Source organism: Agelaius tricolor, unplaced genomic scaffold (genome assembly GCF_023055355.1).
Source record: "Agelaius tricolor isolate 1412-34295 unplaced genomic scaffold, bAgeTri1.0.p SCAF_12, whole genome shotgun sequence".
Lineage (NCBI taxonomy): Eukaryota > Metazoa > Chordata > Aves > Passeriformes > Icteridae > Agelaius > Agelaius tricolor.
The window spans coordinates 14373844-14399450 of NW_027269272.1; the positions used below are offsets into that span (position 1 = coordinate 14373844).

The 25607-nt window shown below is 49.1% G+C and overlaps 1 protein-coding gene across 1 annotated transcript; it reads left to right on the top strand.

Moving 5' to 3' along the window:
- The first annotated feature begins 1574 nt into the window (after nt 1–1574).
- LSG1 (large 60S subunit nuclear export GTPase 1) lies at nt 1575–12953 on the top strand. The gene is made up of 14 exons (XM_071437742.1): nt 1575–1732; nt 1807–1924; nt 2151–2271; nt 2843–2929; nt 3795–3881; nt 5916–5976; nt 6676–6852; nt 7017–7442; nt 7740–7841; nt 8659–8802; nt 9111–9234; nt 9847–9926; nt 10557–10730; nt 12015–12953. Exons 1-14 carry the CDS (start codon nt 1652–1654, stop codon nt 12192–12194), a joined length of 1962 nt encoding a protein of 653 aa, XP_071293843.1. The 5' UTR covers nt 1575–1651; the 3' UTR covers nt 12195–12953.
- Nucleotides 12954–25607: the final 12654 nt, after the last annotated feature.

Sequence of the window (25607 nt, forward strand, 5' to 3'; positions counted from 1 at the left end):
CACCTAAATGAAAAGGCGACTGCTGAGTCCCCTTTCATCTCTCTTATTTGCCTTTAGGAACCAAAGGAGGGGCCAGACCTGGCTGGTGGTGGCGGCAGAGCCTGGGATGAGCATGGCAAAGGATCAGACGTCCTTGGGAAATTTATGCCATGCAGTTACTGGCTTTGAAAAGAAGAAGAAAATAAAAGCTGTGTCTTCCTAATGGGCGTTTATCATGGAGCAAGAGAAAAGAAAAAAGAAAGAAAAGAGAATAGAGAAGAGAGAAAAGACTGCTCCTGCCCAGGGGGTTGTGCATGCTACCATGCTGTTGGTTGGTGGCAAACTCCTGAAGTTAAGCTTTTTCTGCTTCTGTTTTCCAGGAATTAGATAGGTTATTCTCCAGTTACAACTGATACACATTACAGAGTTGTAGTGAAAATTGTCTGGCCTTAACCCAACAACCATAAAGGAGAAATGCTTCATAATTCAGTTCAGTGAGCAAGTACAGGTCAAGTTGTTTATTAATTTAACCTGTTCTCCCATCTTGACCCAGACCAGTCACAATGGCTGCTGCCAAAATCCATTCAGTGGTTCCGTGGCTGGTCATGCAATTTCCTCCATCTGGCAAAGATGCCCAGACTCTGTCTAGATTTTGCCAGGAACCTCATAGTGTACCTCCCACATCTGCATCCAGGATCCCACTTTGCCACCATCATTCCTCACATGCACTGTTTGCTGTACTGGGACGGTGGACACTAGGGAAGGAGAACCTGCACTGGCCTGGCCGTGTTGCACAGCGCGGGGTCAGCCTTGGCCACAGGAGCTGGTGGCTTTCCCCAGAGGGAGACACAAACCCCTGCCCCCATGGCTGGCTGCTGGGCAGGGTTTTGCACAGCGTGGTTTGATAGCATCTGCACCAGGCCGAACCAGCAAGAGAAACTGGCCCCACTGCTGGTGGCACTGCCACGGGCAGGGCTGGGACTGGCAGCCCTGTGTGCCACCCCAGTGCCAGGGCCTCCAGCTGCAGCACCGACCTTGGGGTGGGAGTGAACCGTGCCCCCAGGCTCATTACTGGTGGGGCTGGTGGCTGCTATGGGAGGCAGGAGGTTAGAGCTGAGCCTGAGGAGGGGAGACCCAGAGAGAGGTGTGTCCATACTGAGCACCATAGGGTGGGAGGGATAGAAAGATTGGATGGATGGATGGATGGATGGATGGATGGATGGATGGATGGATGGATGGATGGATGGATGGATGGTCACAGAACCAACTGGGTTGGAAAAGACCTCTGATACTGAGTCCAACACCATATCAACTAGACCATGGCACTAAGTGACACATTCTTAAACACCTCCAGGGACGGTGACTCTACCAACACATTGCGCAGTCCACTCCAACGCCTAATCACCCTTTCAGTTAAGAAATTCTTCCTAATGTCCAACCTAAACCTCCCCTTGTGCAGGTTCAGGCTGTGTCCTATCGCCCTGGCTGGCCGGCGAGGTGCCGGTGCCGGTGCGGTGGCACCGCCTGGTGGCAGACGCCGGGACACGGCGGGGCGAGCGCAGCTGAAGCTGCGGGCGGCGGAAGGGGCGGACGGCGGAAGGGGCGGTGGAAGGGGCGGTAGAACGCGGCAGTCCGCCCGCCCCTTCCGTCGGCGGGGCGGCAGTGGCGGCACATGGGCAAGAAGCGGAGCGATGGGCTCGGGCGCTGCCTGCAGCGGCAGCGCGGGCTGGAGCGGCGCGGCGCCTCCTCGTGGGTACGCCGGGGGGCCGGGGAGGCGGGAGAGAGGTCGGGGCGGCCCGAGCTGACGGCGGTGTCCTGTCCCGGCAGCTCCACGCCAGCGAGGTGGTGGCCGAGCGCGGCCCGGAGCTGCGGTCGGCGCCCGAGCAGAGCCCGCTGGAGGAGTTCCTGGCCACGGCCGAGCTGGCCGGCACCCGCTTCGTGGCCGGTGAGCAGCTGGGACGGGCCTGGGGCTGCGGAGGGGACCCCGGGCCGGGGCGGCACCGGTTCTGGGCTGAGTGGGTGCCAATGGGAGCTGGCAGAGGGTCTGGCCCGCGGGAACTGGGGCAGGTTGTGAGGCCCTGAGCCAGGGCTGGGGTCAGCAGGGACAGGATGGGGTGGCAGGGGTAGCAGCGCTGGGGACAGGTGGCCTTGGATGACTGTCTCTCCTTTAGAGCGTCTGAATGCCCAGATCGTGTCTGCCCAGAGCTGCACGGGCCTGCTCACAGCACAGGAGGCCCAGCGCGTTCGGCAGCTGCAGCAGGAGAACCAGGAGTTCCTGCGCATCCCACGGAGGTGAGTTCTGCAGGGCTGCCTGGGTGCCCCTTGGCTGACTGGGCCTCCGGGGCTGATCCCTCTGGGCTGCAAGCCTGAGGACAGCCCTCAGGTTGGCAATACGCTGCTTTTGGAGAAGCCACTAACTAACCTATGTGAGCAGTCTGTAACCCACAGTACAGTGCCAGTCTGCCATGTGAGTGCTGCCAGTGCCAGCCTCTCTGGCCTGATGGTGCGGGTTTCCTGCCCAAAGCTTGGCACTGCTGAGGCAGGTGCATCCAGGGTGCCTGGTAAGCCTTTTCAGAGCTTTGTGAATGGTGAACAGAGAGATTAACCCCCATCTTAATGACCCTACAAAACTTAGCTCAAGAAAACAGCTTTGTAGTATCTGGTGTACGTGCTCTCTGCTAATGGAGTTTGGAAGGAACAAGGAAAGAAGGTGTATTTAAAGCTGCTGAAAACAGTTGCATGCACATCTGAACCATTATTTCAGCATAGCTGAATGTGTGGTTTTTATCTTCTATTTACTGAAGTAATGTAGCTGTACTGACTGCTATTTCTGACCACTCACTCCAAAGTATGTTTGTTATAGGCCACAGTGGGATAGGACAACCAGTGCAGAGGACTTGAAGCAAGCAGAGAGAGAGAGCTTTCTTGAGTGGAGGCGACAGCTTGCCCAGTGAGTATGCTGCTTGTGGCTGGGTAAGTAGCTGGTGGCATTTAGTGACACGGGAAGCAGCGGGTTGAACTTATCCTTGTCGGACCAATAAAACTATCATCTACTCAGTAGCTCTCTGTACTTGTTCTGGAAGGCTGGACATCCCTGCCACAGTGCAGCATGTCTTGGTGCTCAGCTCTGCAAAGCTCTCTTGTGTGTGCATGTTCTTTTAAATGAATTCAGGATGGCATGTGATGTTCTTAATTCACCTGTGAAGTAGAGGGTTACTGGATGTGTCTTTTAAAAGCAACAGTGCTGCTCTGAATAGAAGACCATGCTGCCAGCCTGCTGCATCCAGCAGCCTGTGCTGGTCTGGCACTGCATCTGCTGGCTTGGAGACTTGGGTGATGTCTGCTCACATCCTGCAAACCCATGCTTGCCCTGAGTAAAGTTGTGCAGGTGGTGTTAACGCCAACTTAAAGGTTGTATAGAGGTATTTCAGGTACCATGCCCAAATTTCAGGTTTTTTTCCAAGTGGTACTCAATTAAGAAAAAACTACTGGCACTTGGGATAACTTCTCTCATTTGTTATCATGGCTCTCAAATTTCACAGGCAGACTCTTGATGAGTTCTTGCTCTTTCCATCTTTTACCACTTCTGCATTGACAAGATCAGAAGCTGTTGTGTCACCACTAAACCAGTGCCACTGGTACAGCAGTGTACCTGAGGGCTTGATCTGTTTGAAAAATCATCAGAAATGGTATCTCTGTATGAGTTTGGTTTGATACTCTGTGCAAAACTAAAGCGTTCTGGATCTAGGGAAGACCTGGGAGTGAGCTTACAGCCTGTCATAGACCAAATGTGATGTTTTTTCTGTTTGCCTTAGCCTTGAGGAAGAGAAAAAGTTAATTCTTACCCCATTTGAAAGAAACTTGGAATTTTGGCGTCAGCTTTGGAGAGTCATTGAAAGAAGGTAAAGTATTTTGCTATCCACTTTTTAAAAAGTGATGTTGAATGTATTTTCCTGAATTGCAGCTTTTGAGACAAGCTTCAAGTGTCTCAGCACAGGAAAAATTATTAAGTTAGTAATGTTTTATTATCAGCACTGCAGTGATTTTGTTTTTGTGGTGCCTGCTAGCTCTCAGCAGTGTGATGGTGCAGTGCTTCACTGTGAGTCCCCAGTAACTGTGTTGGAGGCCTCCTTTGAGAAAGTGCCTTTGAGGTCTCTTGCCAAGATTAACCCTTCCCCTCCTTCCCAATCAAAATGCAGCAGCTGATGTTCAGGAGCAGGAGGCAAGGACTAAGTAATGTTGGGAAAGAAGGAACTTCTTGGTCCTTGTCTCTTTGCCACACAGAGAAGTTGCAGCAGTGCACAGAAGACAACAGGCTGTCATACCACAGGAATAGCTTTGTTTGCTCTGCTGAGCTGTAATACAATAAGAGTGCTATCTGCTACATTAATCTAACTGGGGCATTTAATTTCACTAGTTATTAGGCTTAAGATCATTTCATTTTACTTTTCTAAAATTGAAAAATGCTTCACCAGTGAGGTCATGGTGAGCTGGTCCTTTCACAGAAGGGCCTTTGTACTGAGTGCTGCTGGGCCCTTGGCTGGGAGAGTGCTGCTCAGGAGCATCCACTCTAGGGTATCATGATGTACACTGTGAGTGTGCAGGGTGTTTGGAGGTGACTGGAATGTGTCATTAATGCCTTTCTGCTCCTGTTGAAGCTTTTTATTTCATGTAGAGTGAGGATGCTGTCTCAGAAGTGAATGGAAAAGTCACTCAGTCCTTTAACCTTTCCAGATAATTTGATCTGTTATCAGCCTTTTCCATGAACTTGCTTCAAACTAGTTCCCAGCAGTGGCCTTCAGTAACTTCTCTGTATTCCATCCCAGTACAATGGTGTCAGCTTTCCCTCATATTGATCTTTGAATGTCTGTAACTGTGCAGTCCTCTTTGTACCCATGGGGCTTATTAAATTATTCTCTTGGGGGGGTTATTGATTTTTTTTTATGCATAACAAACAGCCTAGTGAAACTTGAAATTCTTCCATGTGACCTGTGGTGTTCTGAAGTTGTCCTGACTTAACAGAAATCCCTGTCAAACAAATGGAATTAGTATGTGATAATACCTGGCAGTATTTTAAATTACTTGCTTGGAAAAGTTCTAGTGGAAGAGGCTGTAGTAAAATTTTCCCCTCCTTTTGACAAAAGAACCATGAATGCCTTTGGGATCTGAAGCCATTGCATTTAATTAGTGTGTGGAAGTAATGAGTCCCGCTCGTGTATGTGGTGGCAACCTGGTCTCTGGGCTTGGAAGGTGTTTCCTAGAAGTATGTTGCAAGGCCTTGCTTGCATGGGGGAACAACATATTTTACTGAAATCTAAGGCTATTTTTTCATTGTTTTATGCTTTTTGTCACAAAAAGAGCACAGAGGAACTTCTGAAAATATCCAATAGCAAACACTTAGAATCTGTATGTCATTTGTGGGAGGCTTTGTACATCTTGTTCCATGCAAGGACAACAATGTTCCACTCACTGTGTAGGAAAACCACCTCTTCTTTCTCTCTGTAACCACCCTGCTGCAGTTGAGGATGAGAATAGACAGAAACAAAGTTGTATTACCACAGTTTTTAGTACCATTCTAAAAGATGGAGTACCACTACTGTCGTTCTTGCCTGCTGAGTATTTCTGAAGGGTAGATGGGTTGGCAAAATTGGCATGTTTTCTTCCCCCTTGCTGCCTGTACATTTGTGCAGGAGAATGAGCCAAGTGAGGAGGAAACACTGTATGGCAGTACTGGCTTGTAGCACAAGCATGGCTCTGTTGGGCAGGTGGGCTGCTGAGATGCTCTGTTGTTCAGTAAAGATATTTAGTAGGATAATACAATTGAAACTATTAAAATTCCAAGGAAAACCTAAAAATGAATAATTGCTGTGTCTTACTGCTTTCTTTGGGGCAATGTAAGAATGACTACTTCATGGGGCTTTCCTTTCCTTTTGCAGTGATATTGTAGTCCAGATAGTAGATGCCAGAAACCCCCTTCTGTTTAGATGTCAAGACCTGGTAAGTAAACAACTTTCTTGAATCTTGTCTTCATTTTATGTCTTAATGTTTATGTGATATATTTTTTGCTCAATGCATTCAGCCACCTTGAAGCTGTTTTGTTGTAGTGCCTGAGTGGATATCTTATTAATTCATAAAAGTATTCTGGCATGAAATTTTTTTTTTCTTTTGGTATTTCACACAGAATGTTGTGGATTTAGAGGCTCTTCTGCAGATGTTACATTGCAGATACTATTTTATTCCTCATTACCCATTAGAAGTGTCCTCACCTAAAGAATTGTCTTTTGTAAAAGCATAGTGGAATAAAAGTGGGTGAGGATTACAAAGGATCAAAAATTATTCAAGTGACAAGTTTGTAATGATAGGCTATAGAACACTGCATCAGGGAGACATGAAATTGCTCAAATAGTTATCTTAGGAGCTCCTGTTGCAGGTAGCTGATTAATATCTTGTCACAGCTCTAGGCAGACAAGGCATTTGCACACATGGCCAGCAACAAGCTGTATTGTGGTAGTTGCATGCTCCAATTTGTTCTTGTGGCTGTCTGCTGAACAGCACTTCCATCAACCTAGGGATGGTAAGCTTGGCTACACTCGTGTGCAGCTGCATGGGGTAATTTGTGTTGGTGATCTTGTGTTGTCTTGGGGTGGAAGGAGTTGAAACCAGAGGGCAAACTGATCCTTCTCTTGTTTTCTTTAGGAAAGTTATGTTAAGGAAGTCAGTAAAGACAAGGAGAACATGATCCTGATCAACAAAGCAGATTTGCTGAGTGAGGAGCAACGTGCTGCTTGGGCACAGTTCTTTGAGAAGGAGGGTGTCAAGGTGGTGTTCTGGTCAGCTCTGGCAGAGTGTGAACGGCTGTGTGGAGAATCAAAGGTACTGCAGGTGACCAGGTCAGACTGGGTCTGTGCTGGCTGCAGCTGGGAATAGATAAGCACTGGGTTGTCAGCTCTTGGGATCTGGCTGATGACAGCTCACTGAGCCAGCAGCAAGGCTTGGGGTTGTCTTTGCATTTCACCTCTGAACTGCTGTTCCCACAGGAACTGGGCTCTGATGGGGGAGCAGAGCACCCCAGCGGTTCTGAGGATGATGGCTCCAGTCAGGAAGATGACAACACAGCACAAGGAAGTGCAGAAAGAGCATCCACAGGCAGCACTTGGCAAAGTGCAAACCAGGCCCTGGGGAGTGATGATAACAGCAGCGATGAATATGAAGACTGTGAAGATGATGAAGAGGAGGACTGGCAAACCTGTTCTGAAGATGAAGCTGGTGACAGCATAAATGCTGTTGGTCCACAGAGGATGGAAAGCAGGACTGATGGTGCTGCAGTGCAGCACAGGGTGCAGGAGCAGAACAGGAACGTCAGGAACTTCAGCCATCTGGTACAGAGAGATGAGCTGCTGGAGATATTCAAAACTATGCACAATGGACCAAGGGTGAAGGATGGGGAAGTAAATGTTGGGCTGGTAAGTTGGACTTAGTGCCTAAATGGAACTTACTTAATCTAAATTCTAATTCCATGTGCCCTCCATGGGAAAAATTCATCCTGTAGTCTGGCTTCCCATAAGGGTATAAAAAGTGGCAAGCACAAACCACTGTGGGTTTTGTGCAAAGATTAATACTGAAGCTCCTAGAGCTCAGCGTGCCCCCCTGCTTGCCCTAGTTGGTTTTTTTTAGAACATTTTATTAAAAAACTTTTGTGTCAGAGCTCTGTGAGTCTTTTGGCATCACCCTGCCTAATAACATTTCACTTTGTCATCTAGGTGGGTTACCCTAATGTTGGCAAAAGTTCAACCATCAACACAATCCTTGGAAATAAGAAGGTGTCGGTGTCTGCTACACCAGGCCGTACAAAGCACTTCCAGGTACTGCTAACAAATAACATCAGTCTTTTTGTAATTTCTTCTCCCCAGTGGAAGAGAGCTTCATTATGACCTAGTTGCAACCACGTGCACTCACTGAGAACTCTGCCAGCCTGAACTATGGTCAGCAGAGTAGGTTGGAGAGGAGTGGTCTTGATGTGTATAATTTTGGAACTTTAATTCTTGCTTCTAAACTTGTGCTCGATTTTGAGTCACTCATGAGAGCTGCTGTGCAATGGGGCACGTTTTATATCTCTTGATTTTATTTAGTTACCTTGTCCCTTTCTTCCAACACCAGTCATGAGGAGAGAAGCTTTTTAACATGAGTGTTCCTCCAAGTAGCTTAAGGTCAAGGCTTCAAACTATCCTTGTCAACATCATGGCTGTGAATAAATGTAGTTTTGCTGATATTTTCATATTGATCAAACTTTGATTTTGAGGTAGCTGCTCCAATGCTATAGTGTGGGACCATTGTGGGATTTGTATTTTTTGAACTCCCAGCTGTTTCAGAAGGTCCAACACACTTAAAGGTTTCTGGAGTGCTTTCTCCTCTCCCATCAGACTGAAGAGCTGAAGATCTTGCTGCCCCCATCTGGACACCTTATTTAGGAACTTTGAAAAATGTTGCTGTCTTCTACATCTGATCTGCTTAATTCATTGGCTGGGACCAGCAGGGCAGATGTCTGTGTTAGTAGAATTTCTCCTTATTGTCATTTGCATCCATATTTCATCTGTGCATTTGAATTTTATTTTTTTTGTTCCTTTTACCTCCGTGGACACTGAGTTGCCATAGTGAACTAATAGGTTATTTATCATGTAGACCCTGTATGTGGAGCCTGGCCTGTGCCTTTGTGATTGCCCCGGTCTGGTGATGCCATCTTTCGTCTCTACCAAGGCAGAAATGATTTGTTCTGGAATTCTGCCTATAGATCAGATGAGGGACCACGTTCCACCTGTTTCTCTAATATCCTTTGCATGGGGTTTGTAAGAGGGCATGCAAGGGTTGGATCTGGAGTATGCCAAGTAGCGTGTTCCAGCCCTGCTAGCAGCACATGTGCTCATGCTTTGAGGGAGGTGGGACATACTGGATAACAGTCCTGCTGTGTTGGTCTTTTCCTATCTCATTTCAACTTAGTTGTGTTTTCAGACCTGTTATTTTTCTGGTTTGCAACAAAATCCAAAAGTCATTCTTTTGTGTGTGCTCCTAGAGTGACAAGGGCAAGATTACTTGTGTAGCTGTAAATGACAAAGTGGTTTCCTTCACTAGCTTATGTTTGCCAGCATATCCCACGAAACATTTTGGAAGCAACCTATGGAATAAATATCATAAGGCCAAGGGAAGATGAGGACCCAGATCGAAAGCCAACAGCTGAAGAGCTGCTAACAGCATATGGATGTGAGTGATGATCCTTTTAAAACCTGTCACCTCCACTGTGTGCATGGTCCTGAACATGGCCTTAGGAGAACATTGTAAAGTTCTCCTAAGCCTGAGTTTTTTGTGCATTGGACCTCTTTGATAGGACTTGCCCTGCTCTCAGGAATGGTCTTTGTTAATGGCTCGTCTCCTGTGGGAGTTGGAGTGGTGCTTTGCCAGTTTTATCTGACAGATGTAGTGATAGTGTGGAAGATACTGGTGGAATGCCCTGCCAGTCTATAGTGTGGTGCTCTTACCCTTTCAGATACCTCCCACCATCTGGGTCTGAATTAGACTTTGAAGAATGCAATGAATTCTCATTCTCTGCCTTTAAAACAAAAATAAAACCCCAGCAGTTTTCTCCTAGTAGGGAGGTGTCAGCTCTTATAATTTCTTTCAAGTCAGGGTGCTTCTGCAGTACCTTTACAGTCACCAAAGTTCTTCCCTTCTTTTTCCCCCTGCTTTCCCCAAGAGAAGTCTTATTCTAAGGGAGTATTTTTGAGAAAGAATATGAATGGGTGGTTAGGCAGCAGAGGAGAACACATTAACATTCTCTTGTACTTACAAAGAATATACTTTGGATTTCTCTTCCAGATATGAGGGGCTTTATGACATCTCATGGACAGCCAGACCAGCCGAGATCAGCTCGATATGTGTTAAAAGATTATGTCAATGTAAGTGCTTTCTACATCTGGGTTTTCTTCTCAGAGGTGAATTAAAGGTTGCACTGGAGTACAATAAAGTCAATTCTGTTTCTCTGGATAAAATCACCATGTATCAAAAGACTCTTGAGATTGGCCTGCTTTTGTGTTTTAAAAGAATAAATTGAATTTCTGAAGCTGCCTAATCTTAGAAAGGTGATTGCTTAAAAATATGCCAGCTAAAAAAATAATCATATCTCCAAAGTAGCTAGCAGATACTCAAGAAATGAACCCATAATGTACTGCTGGACCAATATTTGGCACAAAGGACTGTTGCTGTGAGTGTTGTAATACTGCATGCTGCTTTAGCACCTCTTGGCAACTTACTGTTGATAATTTCTTAATAGGATCCTCTGGTGCTCCTGAGAGTTTTGCTCTGTGTTGTTTGCATCTGGGCACTGCAGCTGCAAATGTTGCTTTGATGTAGAGGTGCAACAGTACTTAACCTTAGGAGTCAAGCCAGTTGTTGTCTGGGAGAAGAAATAAAGTGTACTGATAGTCTGCCAGTGTGAACCCCTAAACTTCAGGCCCTTCTTAGGTGTGGAGTTGTTTTCTTTCCTCTCTGACTGTCTTTTTAGTAATTAAGTCCCATTGCTTTCACAGGGGAAGCTGTTATATTGCCACCCACCTCCTGGTATTGACCCAAATGATTTTCAGCACCAACATCAAAGATGCCCTGACAGAACAACTTTGCAGGCCACTGGACAGGTGAAGCCTGAGAAAAATACCAAAGCAAAACAAATTGAAAATGTGGTGGACAAAACTTTTTTCCATCAGGTAAATTCTGGAAAAGATTTGTTCTAGGAATTTTTGCTGCAGCACTCATCTGTAGTTACTGGAGGAAAACCACCTTTGAGGATGGAGGTGTGCTGGGTTGAGTTAATGGTGTTTAATGCTGTGGGATTTGCATGTAATTTCTACCCAAGAGCTCTCTGTTCTTTTTATTACCTCCTAAATCACTGGGAATGTCCTCAGTGACAGAAAGATTGCTAGTGAGGTGTGCACAGATGATTTTTCAGAGGTCAGCAGGGTGACCCTTGTTGTTAGGAATCAGACATCAATCTTGAGCAAACAGGAGGGTGACTGGGAAGAAAGACAAGGAGGAATGACTTGACAACTGACCCAGAACATGGTTTGGAACTAACAGGTCCTTCCAAGTGACATTCCTTTCCTGAGCTGATGTATTTAGAGGCTGTGATAAGCTTTTTTAAGATAATTTAGTATTACATTGAGGTTTTGACTCAGAACCTGAAATCAGATGAAAAGAATACCAACTGATTTAAAATCCAGTTAAGAAATCTCAAAATTAGGTAGAAAATGGGAATTTTTCTTAACCTGTATGATTTGTGTTAGATCCTACAGGCATTTGTTTTGCCTCTACATGACTGAAAAAGTGTATTAAGACTTAGAGTGAAATATGAAATCCATAACTGACCAGATCTGCATACATGACAAGGATTAGAACAGGTTTTTGGCTGTGAACAGGATGGGTGATAGATAGCATGTTCCATTCTGTGTGGTTAGCTGGATGTGAAGACCATTTATTTAGCACAGCTAAGATAATCATGCATTTTGAAAACAAAAACTCAGGCTCTTTACAAAAAAAAAAAAAAGTGAGCTATTTCAGAAAACTATGACCTGAAAAGCATTTTTGGGATTACCAGACTGTTGCTCTGTCTGCCCAAAGTGCTGGCACAAGCTGCGAGCCCTGTCAGTGCTGCCCACGCTCCAGACTTGAGCAACTTATTTTGGTCTGTGGCTTTCCTGGGCGCCAGATTTATTTGTGAAGACAATTTGTTGTGCACAGAGCAGAGGCTGTGAGGATCCATCCTGGTGCTGGAGCTGGTGCTGGCTGGGACACGGTGTCACGTCAGTGGCAGACGCCGGGGACCCGGCACAGCTTGGCAGCTTCGGCTGCCTGCCGTGACCTTCCTGCAGCTCCGGAGCAGGGGCTGGGCAGGCCCTGCTGGGTTTGAGCTTGCTTGTGTCTGGTTCTACTGGCATACTGCAGTGGTTGAGGATCTTCTCCTTGGTCACTGGAGGTTGTGTCTCCTTTTCCAGGAGAACGTTCGTGCCCTGATGAAAGGGGTCCGGGCTGCCATGGGCTACCGGCCTGGGAGCGGCCTCGTGCCTGCAGCTGCACCCAACCCTGCCAACGTGGTGGGAAAGCCCTGGAAAAAACACGGGAACAGGAACAAGAAGGAGAAAATCCGCAGGATCACCAAGCACCTGGAGGCTTAGCTGTGGCACTGGTATCTTGCCTTTTCAGGGCAGGGACTGCACTGTCTCACAGGCCTTGATTGAGGGGGGAAAAAACAGATAAGTGGGCAACACTAGCTCACCTGGGAGCTCTCTGCACTGGATTGGCCTGGCAGGGGATGAGAGTAGGCTCTGGTGGCTGGAGTTCATCCCTTCTGTGAACAAAAGAGACCTGGCTGTTCCTGTTATCTGGAAGCCAGCCCAGACATTTGACTGCTGTTGAAACATCCTTTCAATGGGAGCAGATGGAGCTGTGCAGGAATGTTTTTTTCCTTCCATAAAGGATGTGTTTTATAGCTGTTGCAATCAAAGCAAGCCCTGGTAAAACTCAGTAAAATCTTTAAACAGTTGAATTTCAATGAGTGATGTTTGTTACATTTTGAGACACTATTGCTCTTTTTCTTTTTTTTTTTTTTTTTCTGGTCTTTAAGGCTTGTTTGTTGATTTGACAAAATGCTTTAGTGTGTTGACAAATAAGGTAGAATGATCTTTATTGCCCTCTTCCTTCTTAGCTATTCTCAGTCCTATTCTGTAGAATCTGTAACCACTCCCTATTTCCCAGCTTGAGCAGAGCACAGCACACTGTGCAAGGAAAATATTGCTTTTATATCCTTTACACTGAGCTGGTATCAGTTGTTTTCGTGTGACTTCCCACTGGTATTTTAAAACATTGGCTCCATATGACTGCCTAAAAATCTGGTGCTAATTTGTCCTTAAATATACTTGAGATTTTACTTCCTGTATGTGTGTCATGATCTGTCTCATTGCCCTAAGTCAGAGAATTGTCTATTAGCAGATTTTAATTGAGTACCTGAGTATTTGATGCTAAAAAGACTTTACTTACCTGGGGTCAGATTAAAGTGAGATTTACTTCTCAGCTGCCCTACTGAGAAAATGTTTGTGCCCTTGGTCAGAGCTCTTTGTTCCTTGTTCAGCACAGGGAGTAATGATAGGACTGGAAAAGCTCATGAAGACGAGTCATGCTTTGTTTTTAGGGGGTGGAAGGAATAACACATGATGCTGGTCTCTTGATGCTATAAAAAGGGATTGCTGTCTTGTAATTCTGTACTTTCCAGGCTTTAAATGTGGATGGAGAGATGAAAGCAACTGCTGAGCAAAGCCACAGCAAACCAAGCCAGTTTTGGCTTTGTGACCCTTTGTGTGTGTCCTGTACAGGCAGCTTGCACTGTGTATGCAGAGGGTCCCCTGACAGCAGAGCTCTCACCTCAGCTCCTGCTTTCCCTGGAGTGCCTGCTCTCAAGTTCCTAATTGGAGGGGAGATAGTTCCCTGCCATGTGTAAAGGTAAAGTATAATTACCCTGAATTAAAGTGGTCAGTGGTGTTTTAAATCAGTGTACCGTAGCAGAAAGTAGATTCTCAGGAGAGACTGTTTAATCTAGTTCTCCTGGAGAAGGTGATCTTTGCCTTTGTTTCCAAAAAAGGTTGTGCCTTAGCCAAATCACTCAGATCTTACTTCTCCACCCTCCTTGCAGGAAAGGTATCTGCTTTTGTTCCTTACAGTGCTTTAGGAACTTGATTACTCGGAAACACTCCTTAGTTTTTGTCCTGTTTTGTGTGAATCTATTACCTGTCAAACTGAGTATCTTTTATTGAAGGTCTAAAACATTTTTTTCTATTCTGTTTTTCTGCTTTAGAAACATTTTGAATTGTTAGCCTATGTTGCATGTACCCAAGTTCTCTTCTTTTGCATTGTCTGCCCTTTCCTGTTGGCTGGGTCTCCATGAGCCACCTTGCTGGACAAGCTGAGTCCTTATGTAGACCCTCCCAAATCTAGTGAGTGACAGAAATCCCCAGGGCCTGAGACTTGGGGTGACTGCTTGTTGCTTGCAGAAGCCTTTTGCCATGAGACCTGCCAAGCAACTTGCAGTGTTTGCCTGAGTGAGTGGAGGATAATGTAAATATGACCAAGCAAGTACTGTGTGCTCAGGTGTTAAATGCAAACTGCTCCTTGCTGTGCTAAAGGACTCTTGCCTCAACAGAAGAAGGATGTAAAGATCTGTTAATATTTCATGCTGTTACTGAGCAGTGAGCAGAATAGGTAAGAGGCAAATTAATGCTTTCCTGTGGTGGTTTGATATGTTGCTGAACCACATCCCTCACTGGGCAGTGCCAGCTAGGCCTTGCTGACAGCTCAGTACAGCACATGGCAGCAGCTGGCAGGCGTGAGGCCATGTGGGCACTGCTCATTGTCAGAGCCAGCACAAAGGAGACAATGTGCTCTGCCCTGGCCACCTGTGAATGAGCTTCTGCTGCTCCACTGCTGTCTGGAGAAGGCCAGTTTCCATTTTGGAGTGCTGTTTTCTTCAAGTGCCTTGTGTGTGTAGAGGGAGTGTGCAGGCTGCAACTGGTTCCAGTCTCTTCTTTGGGATCCCCAGCACCCCAGTGCTGTCTCCCCTTTCAGGCCACTTTCCTTTTAATGCATGCAGTTTGTTTTCCTGGCTGATGTTTCCTCCTGCACAGATACCTGCAGCAGAAATGCAGAACTGGTTTGGGAATATGTTTTGGAGCTGAACTGGCCTTTGATGGTATGTTGCACTTGCATTGTGACCTACAGCTCTCCCTGTATGTCTCTGCTGCCAGGTTCAGGGGGTCTCACTCCAGCCTGCAATCTGTCCCACAGCAGGTGGTGTCCCAGAGATCACGGGTGGGTCTGTGCTGGCTGCCACACCTGTGGGGCAGCACTGGCAGCCTGTGGTGGAATCACCAGCTCTGCCCTGGATGTCCAGAGAACTGGTGCTCTGCTTCACACACATTGCATGTGTGAGCTTGTCATTGCATGTCTGAGCAGCCATCTAGGCCATCTAGCTACTACAAAAAAGTGTTTTGCAGTCTTATTTTGAGGAAGAGTAGTTTTACTGTCTTCCTGAAAGCTGAAGCATCATGGGTGAGCAGTTGACAGGTAGGGATGCCAGGATGCAAATCCCTAAGCCACTCTCTTGTGGGTGCTGTGGCTCTTCTAACTGTAGTTGGTAGCAAGTGATGTAGGAGCTTCGTTCCCCTCAGCTTGGCAGAGCCAGCAGTACATAAATCCTCTGCCCATCACCCCACTGCAGACTGTGGGGCTGTCAGGGTCAGGTGTCTGATCTTTTCCCAACGTCTCAGGTCAAGGATCAAAGGGATGATGGCTTTTTGCACCAGGGAGTCTGCAGCAAGGGACGGCCATGTGGCATCTCGCTGGTTTTCTGCAGTCTCCACGTGGCCCAAAGCTCCTCGGTTGTGTGTCTGGAGGAGGCTGAACTGCCCCTCTCCTGCCGTTAGGGGCCGGCCTTTCCCAGGCAGAGGAGCAGCCCGGGTGCCCCCAGCAGCAGTGCCGGGTCCTGCTCCAGGTCAGGATCCCAGCTGAGGTGTGGCTCCCCGAGGACTCCCAGCCCAGCCCTGCAGAGTGGCTCATGAGCTGCCCTTCCCAGCCACCCCAGCAAGGAGGTGGCCGAGGGGACCACAATGGGGAGTGTGGCTCTGGCCACGGTAAGGCAGCAGCTGAGTCCAGGGCCTTTCAAGCTGTTCCTACAAAAATGAAGCAACTCTTTTCTAATTCTCTTGAGACACTGTTGCTTTAAAGTAAGAAGCAACCTTTCTTCTTTCCTCTCTGGTCACAGCTCCTTCCCTCCTGTGAGGAGCTTCAGGCCATTGCCTGGCCCCTGCAGGAGGGATCCTTTACCCCATTTGTCTGTGAGGAGCAGTTTTGTGCTGGACCCCTTCCCTGTGTGGTGGCTCTAGTCCAGCTTTTTTACTGAGTTTTTTCATTTTTTGCTGCAGAAGGAAAAAAATATATATTGGGGAAAATTATCCTGGGGCAGCTGGGAGAGGAGCAGGGAGCAGCTCTCCAGAAAATAATCTCTCCAAGCTAAATGCCTGAGGTGCCCAGGACATCTTGAGACCCAAAGAGAGGTCATGGTGAGGACAAGAGGAAAAGAAACCGCTACTGAGTCAGAGGAACTCTGCCCCAGTGTTCTTTCTTGCTGTGGCTGTGGGAAAAGGGTCTGTCCCATGGGTGGTGTCAGGGCAGGAGGACTGCATGTGCTGGGTGGAGCACACTTGGGTTTGCCCTTCTGGAAATGTCACCAGCCCTTCATCACTTGGGAGCTGAGGCAAAGAACCAGAAACATCATCCATGAGGGAAGGTCCTGCAGTCCAGCCAGGCTTTTTCTGCCTGCCCAAAGCAAAGGAAGCTGGAAGCATCTACAGAGCCCCTTTGTTTTGGTCAGCATTGATAGACCAGTGCAGGCTTGTCTGGGATTTCACAGCAAGAGTGTCTCTGCTTGGAGCTTCTCAGAACTGGCTGTGCTCAGGGCAGTGCAGGCTTGTCTGGGATTTCACAGGGTTTTCAGCAAGAGTGTCTCTGCTTGGAGCTTCTCAGAACTGGGTGTGCTCAGGGCAGTGCAGGGGGGGATGCTCAGGAATCACTGCTGTGTGGTCTCAGGGAAAAGGGATTCTCTTACTCTTGACACCACATCTTGCCTGGCCTCTCTGTGTGCTCCTGAGCCCTCTCCTCACACTGGATAGCAAGGAAAGTGTGTGAGAAAAATGGAAACCAGCACTGTTCTGCTTTGCCATGGAGAAAGGGAGAACCAAAAACTTTATAGTTTCAAATGCAGCCAGTTCCCCTTTCTGGAAGGAGGCAGTGCAGGTCCTGTGCTGCCCAGGGAGCTGCCTGGGGCTCCCTGGCACCCATGTGGGGCCTGGCCCCTTTCTCTTCACAGTGGGACTTGGAGGATGTGATGGTGCAATGGAGCCAGCCCAGCCCTGCTGCTCACCCTTGCTCTGTGCTGTGCCCAGGCACCTTCAGACAAGCTACAGCCCCTCCAGGATATCCAAGCACCTCAGCCAAACAAGCAATAAGCAGCAGAAGGTACTTCTTTGGGGTGCTCTGGGGTGCCACCACAGGCTGCCATGCCATGTTGTGCCTGAAGCACTGCCTAGTGGAGCAGGGACAGTTCCCAGCATCTTTCATGCTTGTCCTGCTGAGATAAGGCATGGGGGTTCCCCCTTTCTCACCACTGATGGCTTCCTTCTCTGGATCTGGGGCTTTGGGAGAGGTGCAGCCTCACAGCTGGATTCAAACCCATCAGTCTCCTCTTGTGATTGTGCTGCTGTTTCCCCCTGCATTTAGGCTTACAAGCCATGCCCAGTGGAATTGAAGCCAGCTGATGCACTCAGCAAGGCTGGAGAAAGGGACAGTACTCACTGTGGCTCACTGCTGGTGGCCACCACATTTCCTGGTAATCCCTGGCTCCTAATTTTAGCACCAAGAACCATGGACCAGTGAGATGGAAACCCATCCAGCAGGCTGAGTATGTCTTCAGTGCTCTGTGTGGAGGGCTGACCCATGATTCATTGTTGGCATGTAAGGAAGAAAGAAATGGAAAACTGTAGTGTTTCAATGCCTTGGTCAATTCTCATCGAGCTCTGCTGCCTGGCACTGCCATCCCTCTGAATGAACTGCTGAGCTGGCACCTGCCTTGGGCAGTGGAAAATGCACAGCTCATGAATGGGGTGAGGATGGGGCCTGGGGCCACCAGACCCTGCCTGGTTTGCCTGCAGCAGCAAAAAAAGCGTTTGCAGAGCTCCTGCTGATAAGAAGGGCCTGCATTCATATTTCCAAAGGCCTGAGCACATTGGTGAGTGGCAAGGCTCAGAAATCCAGACGCCAGACAATGGAAAGGCTGGAAGCATAAAGGAAAGGAAATTCTTCTGCTGTATTGCCTTTCCTATGGCGATAAGATAACCTCAAGTGAAACAAAAGTCCCTGCTGCAGACGCTGGGGTGGGCACCTCAGCTGCTCTCTGAAGCTCAAGAGGATGTCTGTGTGAGCTGGGATCTCCTGGCCAGAGGCTCTGGCTCTCACAGCTGTACAGTGGGCACAGGGGGCTCCCAGTGCTTCAGTGAGCCTTGGACCAGCAGCCTTGGCCTGCTCCTGCTCCATCCCATGGGAGCATCTGTGTCCTTCATTTACACTCCTGCAAGGGAAGTCGTAGAATAGTTTGGGTTGAAGGGGACCTTCAATGACCATCTAGTCCATCACCCCTGCAAGGAGCATCTTCAATTAGATCAGGTTGTTCAGAGCTCCATCTAACCCTGCTGTGAATGTTTCTTAGGATGAGGCAACAACCACCTCTCTGGGTAACCTGTTCCAGTGTTTCCCCTCATTGTAAAGAATTTCTGTCTCAAACCTAAATCTAAATTAATCCTCCTTCACCTTAAATCCATTACCTCTTGTCATATCACAACAGGCCTGACTAAAATGTTTGTCCTCATCTTTCTGGTAGGTCCCTTTCAAGTACTGAAAGGCAAATCTAAGGTCAGCTCCAAGCCTTTTCCTCTCCAGGCTAAACAGCCACAACTTTCTCAGCCTTTCCTCATAGGAGAGGTGTTCCAGCACTCTGATAATCTTTGTGGCCTCCTCTGGCCCTGCTCCATGTCCTTCTTATGCTGAGGACCCCATGGCTGGGTGCAGTCCTGCAGGTGGGGTCTCACCACAGCAGAGGGGCAGAATCTCCTTCCTCGCTTGTTGCCCATGCTGCTTTAGATGCAGCCCAGGACAGCTTTGGCTTTCTGAGCTGCCAGTGCACATTGCTGGCCCATATCCAGCCCCCCATCCACCAGCACCCCCAAATCCTTGGCAGGGCTGCTCTCAGTCTGTTCTGTATTGATATCAGGGCTTGCCTCAACCCAGGTGCAGGACCTTGCACTTGCCTTTGTTCAATCTCATGGAGTTCCCATGAACCCAGTTCTAGGGCTTGTACAGGTCCCTCTGGATGGCATCCCATCCTTCAAGGGTGTCAGTTGCATCACATAGCTTGGTGTCTCACTTTAAATCTTACTTTAAACACTTTGGAAGAGCTAAGAAAAATGAGGCCACAACATTTGCTAGTGATACATTTCAATTGGGTATGTGAACATCCCAAAGCTAGTGGCAGATGTTGAAAGCATTGCTGAGTGGCTGAGGAACAGTGTGACATGTTCTATGTGTTATAGGTTATTTTTCAGAGTGGGGGGACAGGGACAGAGTGGTGTCCATGTGGGCAGGAGTGGGAGCACGATCAGGTGCTACCAAAGAGAAGGCTGTCATGGGAGCAGTGCTGAGTGGGAGCTGGTTGGGAAAGGGCTGGAAGACAATCTAATGTCTTCCCCAGTGCCCAGAGCTAAACAGGCCCTGAGAAGAGGTGCAAGGGGCACAGGTGGCATCTCAGTAAGGATAGAGGTGAGCCTCTGCAGCACTGTCCTGTCCCAAAGAGGGGATATGATGGGATGGGTACCCTTGGGACAGCAGAGAAAAGGAAAGGAGGAGTGCCTCTGCTATGTCTCAGAGTAAGGGGACAGGGAAGTCTGAAATGGAGCTGGCTAGAGCCAAATTCAGATTATAGCCTGCAGGCTCAGAGCAGGCCCAGATTAACTGCGGAAATCATTGCAGGCTATTTTGGGCAGCAAGACTGGGATGAATGATGAGAGGAGTTCAGGGAGGCAGGCCAGGGCTGGCTCTTTGGCTCAGGAAGGCCCCAGGCTGTGGCACTGGGAGCGGCAGGGTGGCTGCAGGAGGTCACCCTGTGCTGACCTGCTCTGTGCTGGCCCCAGAGGTGGGTCCCAAGGGCTGCCTTGGTGTTCCGTCATTGACAGCTGCTCTTCAGAAAGCAGTGCGATGGGTGCTGTGCCCAGCAAGCAGTGCCTGCTCCCTTCTTGTGGGGGACCCAGGATGGGAGCCATGAAGATGCACACTGGTGTTTGGTCAGGCTGAAGGAAGGGACATTTCAGGGATCTGGCAAAGGGAGGAGCTATGCAGCAGAGGCTGGAGTACATCACACACTCCTGTGGTTTGCAATTTTCCAGTAGCTGCACTTGTCCTCTGCCCTGAGGTGCAGCAAGTGGAGATCAGTGGCCTCAGCCCTTTCAGATCTTGTATTCAGTTCACCTGGATTCAGCAGAGAGCTGAGCTGTTGGCATAGGGGGACATGCAGGAGTCAGCAGCAGCTTTGCTGGGATGGCTGTGACACTTGCAGCACTGTCAGTGTCTCCCTTCATCCAGCCCTGGGAAGCAGGAGCCAGCAGTACAGCAAAAAAAGGGCACAAAGCACCAAAACACCAGGTAGGTGTTGTACAGCTGTGCAGCATGGTTTGCTGTAACTTCTGCCTGCTCCCAGTAGCTGTCACTGGCTGCTTCTGCTGGGATATTGAGGGAGATAGCACTGGCACCAGCACCTCTGATGGAGATCACCCCAGGAGCAGCCACAGTTGTGCTTAGCGGGATGAAGAGCTGCCCAATGCATTGCACCAGAGTGAGGTTGGCTGCAGCTTCCATCATGGTCCCAGTGCTATTCCCTCTCCCAGGTGAGCTCAGCAGGTCGGGCAGGGATCCCCTGTGGATCATTGCAGGGTCATGCTGGCTGTCCCATGGCCATCAGTCACCCTGTGGTCTTCTCCTGCCCTGGGCTTGCAGCAGATGTGAGCCAAGCACCTGCTGCTCCCTGCTCTGCCAGGGAATGTGGTTTGTGGACTCACTGAACAGGCTTTTGGTCCTCATGACCCTGCTGGGGAGGGGCCCCAGGTGGCCTTGCAGCAGCAAGGAGCAGAGAGGTCACAGGGTGCTCTGCTCTCCTGTCTGCATGGATGCTTTGCAGGCAGAGATGGGTTCGTGGGTGGCTCTTAGTCTTCCTGATGAGATGATGTAAGCTCTCCAGGTGATGATCTTCTTTGCCCCGGGACTGGGAACAATGTGTGTCCTGTTGTAACCGGTATTGCAGGGGCCAGGCTGTCCCTGGGGTCAGGATGGCCACTGGCCACGCTGGGTCCCCATGTGGTGACAGCGCTAGGCTGAGTGCCTTTGAAGTGCCCTGCTGTGCTCTCTGCTCCGCTGTTGGACAGGATCTGAGCAGCCATTGTGCAAAGCAAAACAAACCCTTCCTATCTGTCCCAGGCTCAGAGCTCAGCTCTGCTTCCAGCTGTGAGGCTCCAGAGCCAGCACAGCCCTGCCAGAGACTGCTGATAACCATCTCCCCTTGCAAAAGAGTTCAAGTCCCTGCTCCAGGCAGGCGATGTCACCTTATCAGCACTTGAAGGCTCCTGATAAAGGGATCAATCTGACTTCAGCTGCATGCCCACCTGCAAACACAATGTGCTGGGTGCAGCCAAGGTGAGGGTGGCCAGGCCCACTGCTCCTTTCCTTTTGGGAGGGTCACGGCTGCCCAGACTCCGCAGGGCTCAGCCAGGGCTGGGAACAATAGTGGCCACTGGCGACCACAGGGGGGGCGATTACCGAGAATCATGTGCTCACCGGGCCGCTGCGGAGGCAATTTGTCAAAGTCCCGTTTTCCTTTCCCTGATAAGATAGGGCTCGAGGAATACAATAATGCTTTTCTGAGATACAATCGTGGCTCTTCTACCCGGCACACACGCAGGGGAAGCTAATTTTGGCCATGCTGGACTGGCAGGGGCCGAGAGGAGGCTTCTGTCTGCTGGGGCTGCAGTCCAAGGGCCAGGGAGACTCCCTAAGCCCCGAGGACTAGGACAGCCCTGGGGCTGGCACACTTCCTGCTCCCTGGGGCACTCCTGGAAGATGCTATAGCTGCAGAAGGAGCTGTTGCTGCTGCCTTCATGATAGGAGCTGATATGATGTGGCCCAGTGCTGCAGCTCTGCCAACACCTGCCAAGCCCTGTCCGAGACTGGGCAGCCGTGGGCAGCAGTGCTTCCCTTGCAGGCACCCAGCACATGTAGCTACACCTCACACCCTCTTCCCCCCTGCCCCATGCTTTGAACATTATCCCACCCCAAAGGTGGCACTAGGATGCCAGGCCAGTGTTCATGCCCTGGCCAAGGAAAGCTGCCCTCTCCCGGCTCTCTGCTCCATGGCAAGCTGGCCGAGCAGGGGGGGAAAGTAATCTTGGTTGCCCGTGGCAAGCCAGTCCCTCCACAGGCTGCTCCTGTGCCACCAGAGTCTCAAGGGGAAAGGAGTAAAAGACACCATTGGCAAAGGCAGACCTTGCACAATTCCAGCCTCCCTGGGAACCAGACCCTTTTAATAACATATACAGTATTTGTAGGTGGTGGATCTGGCTTTCCTCGGGAGGATAATGAGAAGCACACCCATCTGGCAGAGCTGACGTTTCCATTTTGGCATGTTGCTTGGGATGCACTTTCTGCACAGTTTGAAATCTGAGCATAATCCTATCTTCATGAACCACATTCACTAGTCTGATAATGTGACCCCACAAAAGGTCAATGGAAAAGTTAATATAATTTATTGGCTGATTTAAAAAAAAAAATCTAATCATCTCTTTTTCCTTTTTCCTGACCCCCCCACCCGCACCCAGTGCCCTGCTGACATTTTCCAGTCGTTCCCAAAACAATGGCCAGGGTGGGAATGCTCTGAGCGGGTGCAGCTTTAGAGGAGGCTTTTCCTGAGGGGCTGCAGATGCATCTGCCTGCTCAGGCCTCCCTTTCCAAGAGGTGTGTTGGGGGTGATGTGCTCAGCCAAGGTCACCAGCCCGGCCAGGGACAGGGCTGGCACCAGGTCAGGTTTGGGCAGGCCTGGTGGTTTCAGTGTTTGCTGGGTATCCTCTGTTCTGTGGGGTGACTGGAGTTCAGCTGCTGTGGACTGTGAGGAGACACACCTCTGTTGTTGATCATCTCTGCCAGTTCTGTAGCTGTGGAGAGTAGAGAAGGAGGATCCAGCCAATTCCTGGGAGTCAGGCAGTCTTGGATGAAGCCATCAAGGGCCCCAAGAACCTTTCTAGGGACACAGTGCCCTGGGAGGTGCCATGCTGCTTCTAGGCAGGGCTGCAAGAAGCTGCAGTGCACACAGGTGAGTTCCTATGCACAGCTGTGTGCCAAAGGGGACCTGCACTTGTTTTCCTCTCACTGTCCTCCCTTTGGGTTTCCCAGGCACCAGGAGCACCCACAGCATGCCCAGCCCGGGCTGTCTGCAGAGCCTCAAGTGCTGTTTGGAGCAATTAAAGCAGCCAGGTGTTTGTCAGGGCATGACCTGTCCTGGGGAAGCAGACGAGCTTGCTTGTTAGGGTGGAGCTGCAAAGTAATTACGAGCTGCAAAAATAATTAGACCTTTCTTACTCTGAAACCTCAGGGATAGAGAAGAAAGGACCCCAGAGGGCAAGGAAGGGTGAAAAGGATCCAGCGGCTTCTCTTTCAGCATTAGAAAAAGCCACTTTTGCTACTTCAAAGTCGTGGCTTTGGAGCTGCCACACTGCAGAGCTGAAGAAGAGGGCACTGGGAAAACATCTTCTGGCAAGAGCAGGGGAAGGAGAATCCCAGAACTGCCCATCACTGTCAGGCTCCAGCACTGCAAGGTCTATCAGGTGCTGCCACGGCTGTGCATGCAAAGCCTGGCTCCTGTCAGCAGCTGACTGCCCTTCCTGGCTTTTTCAGAGCACTGCTCCAGGCTGGCTCTTGCCAAGGAAAGACTGGAGAGATGGAGGGAGCCTGAGCAGTGTGGCTTGGAGGGCAGAGAGCAAAGGAAACACAGGTAACTTCTAAAGTCGGTAGTTTCAGAAAAGCAAAATGATGTTCTAATGTGGTGTAAATGATGTTCTCACCTTGTGCTTTGTAAAGCTGGTTTGTGCACCGGGCTGGCCTGGCTGTGCAGTTCTGCCTGCTGCCCACCCTGCCTGGCACTGCCCACCAGCAAACCCAGCCTCCCCAGTGCAGGGAAACTGGGCTCCCACACTGTGAGTGCTCCCCTGCCTTGCTTTCCAGTGTCTTGAAGGTGAGCTGACCTTCTCCAGCCCTTGCATAAGATGTTCTTTATCCATCAGCACATTCAGCTCCTGCTCTGTTCCAGCTGGTGCTGGGCCCTGTGGGCAGGGAATGCCAGTCCTGATGGCAGCAATGCTGCCAGTCTGGGGGTGGGTGGGGAGACACCGGGGCATCAGAGGGCACTGCAGAAGCACAGTGTCTCAGATCATCATAAACTCATGGACTTTGCCCACTTAGTTGAAATAACAGAGATGAAAAAGTTATTGAGGATGACTGATGGTGGGTCAAATGACCAGACAGCGTAACCTGCTTCATTCTCTGAGGCGCCATGCCAGGGAGAGGAGCTGCACACAGGCTTTGGTTCCAGCTTTGGAGAGCACAAAGCAGAAGAAAGGCTTCCCAGCCCTCTGCTTTGTTGTAACAGCACCGACTGCCAGTCTGCCAAGCACTTTCCCAGGAGATGCTGTGAGAACAAGGTTGCAGAGGTCAGTTTAGCAATAACTGCTTGATCTGCCCTGGACCATGCTAAAATTGTGTCCAGTTTCCAGATACAGCAAGAGTTACGAGTTGTTCCTTAACCTGGCTGGATGGAGGCATCTTGGTTTGGGATCTGTGATGAAGTCCTGGAGAAGTGGATGTGAAATGCCCCTGTTCCTGCCCCTGTTGCAGTCCTTGGTGGCATGGCTGTAACAGAGATTTGTGTTTGTCTACGTGGTGACAGGGTGTGCAAGGTGTCTCCTCACCTGGAGTTCAGAACACTTCAGCTCCTTACTGCCATCAGAGATGGCTGGGACAGTGGCCTGTGTGGAGCTCCAGCCTGGCCCAGAACAGCTGCAAGATCTGCTGCTTCTCTGCAAATGATGATGGAGGACAGAAGGTGAAATCAAGGGTTTCATATGCTATCAAATCAAGTCCAGGGCTTGGTTTACTTTTTTTTTTTGTTGTTTAGTAGGGTAACTTTGCTGTGATAAATATGTCTCAGAAAGTGGGAACCCAAATAGCAATAGTTCAAAGACATTTTTCCAGTGCCACACATTTAAGCTGCTCATCACAGCACAGCTTTGTTGGGTGAAGTGTAACAGGGATTGTGTCCTCTCTTCATGCCAAGGGTGTAAGAGCAAGGCACCAATTCACAGATCCTGAAGAATGTGACAGTGGTATTTCAGCAGCTCTAATGCTCTGCAGCCTGTGAAGGCTGCAGAGTAACTGAAAGGAAATATCTTTGGTTTTATTCACTTGGCTTTATTCCCAATTCAGTCTTTGATGCCATCAGCCTGGGATAATGAGTTTTCAGAGATATGCTGGAAATTAAGGAAATGAGTCTGATTAAGTCCTTTATACATACTTTGAGAGAGAAATGTGTAACAATAGAGGTATTAAAGGTCCTATTTTCAAGCAATTCTAATATGAAATCAAAACATTGAGCTGCTAGATGATGAGATCCATTAGTAGTGTGTTTGCATTCTTCAGCTGGAGAGGGTATCACCTTCTTCAGCTAGGAGAGTTGCCAGAGAGCTTGAATCTGTCCTCTGTGCTGGGTGGGCAGTGATCAGCAGATTCATTTCACAGTAAAATACTTGCAGCTAAATAATAAAAGCACAGACTCTTGTCCTTTGCCTGTTGTATTTTGCTGGGTAGAAGTGATGGTTTCTCAAGAGTCTCATGTTCAAGGT

Bases quoted from the DNA above. Each gene is read 5' to 3' on its own strand.
- LSG1 (XM_071437742.1), top strand. From the start codon at position 1,652: ATGGGCAAGAAGCGGAGCGATGGGCTCGGGCGCTGCCTGCAGCGGCAG. The intron at 5,977-6,675 runs GTAAGTAAACAA...TGTTTTCTTTAG, and splicing joins TGTTTAGATGTCAAGACCTG to GAAAGTTATGTTAAGGAAGT. The intron at 7,842-8,658 runs GTACTGCTAACA...TTTATCATGTAG, and splicing joins GCCGTACAAAGCACTTCCAG to ACCCTGTATGTGGAGCCTGG.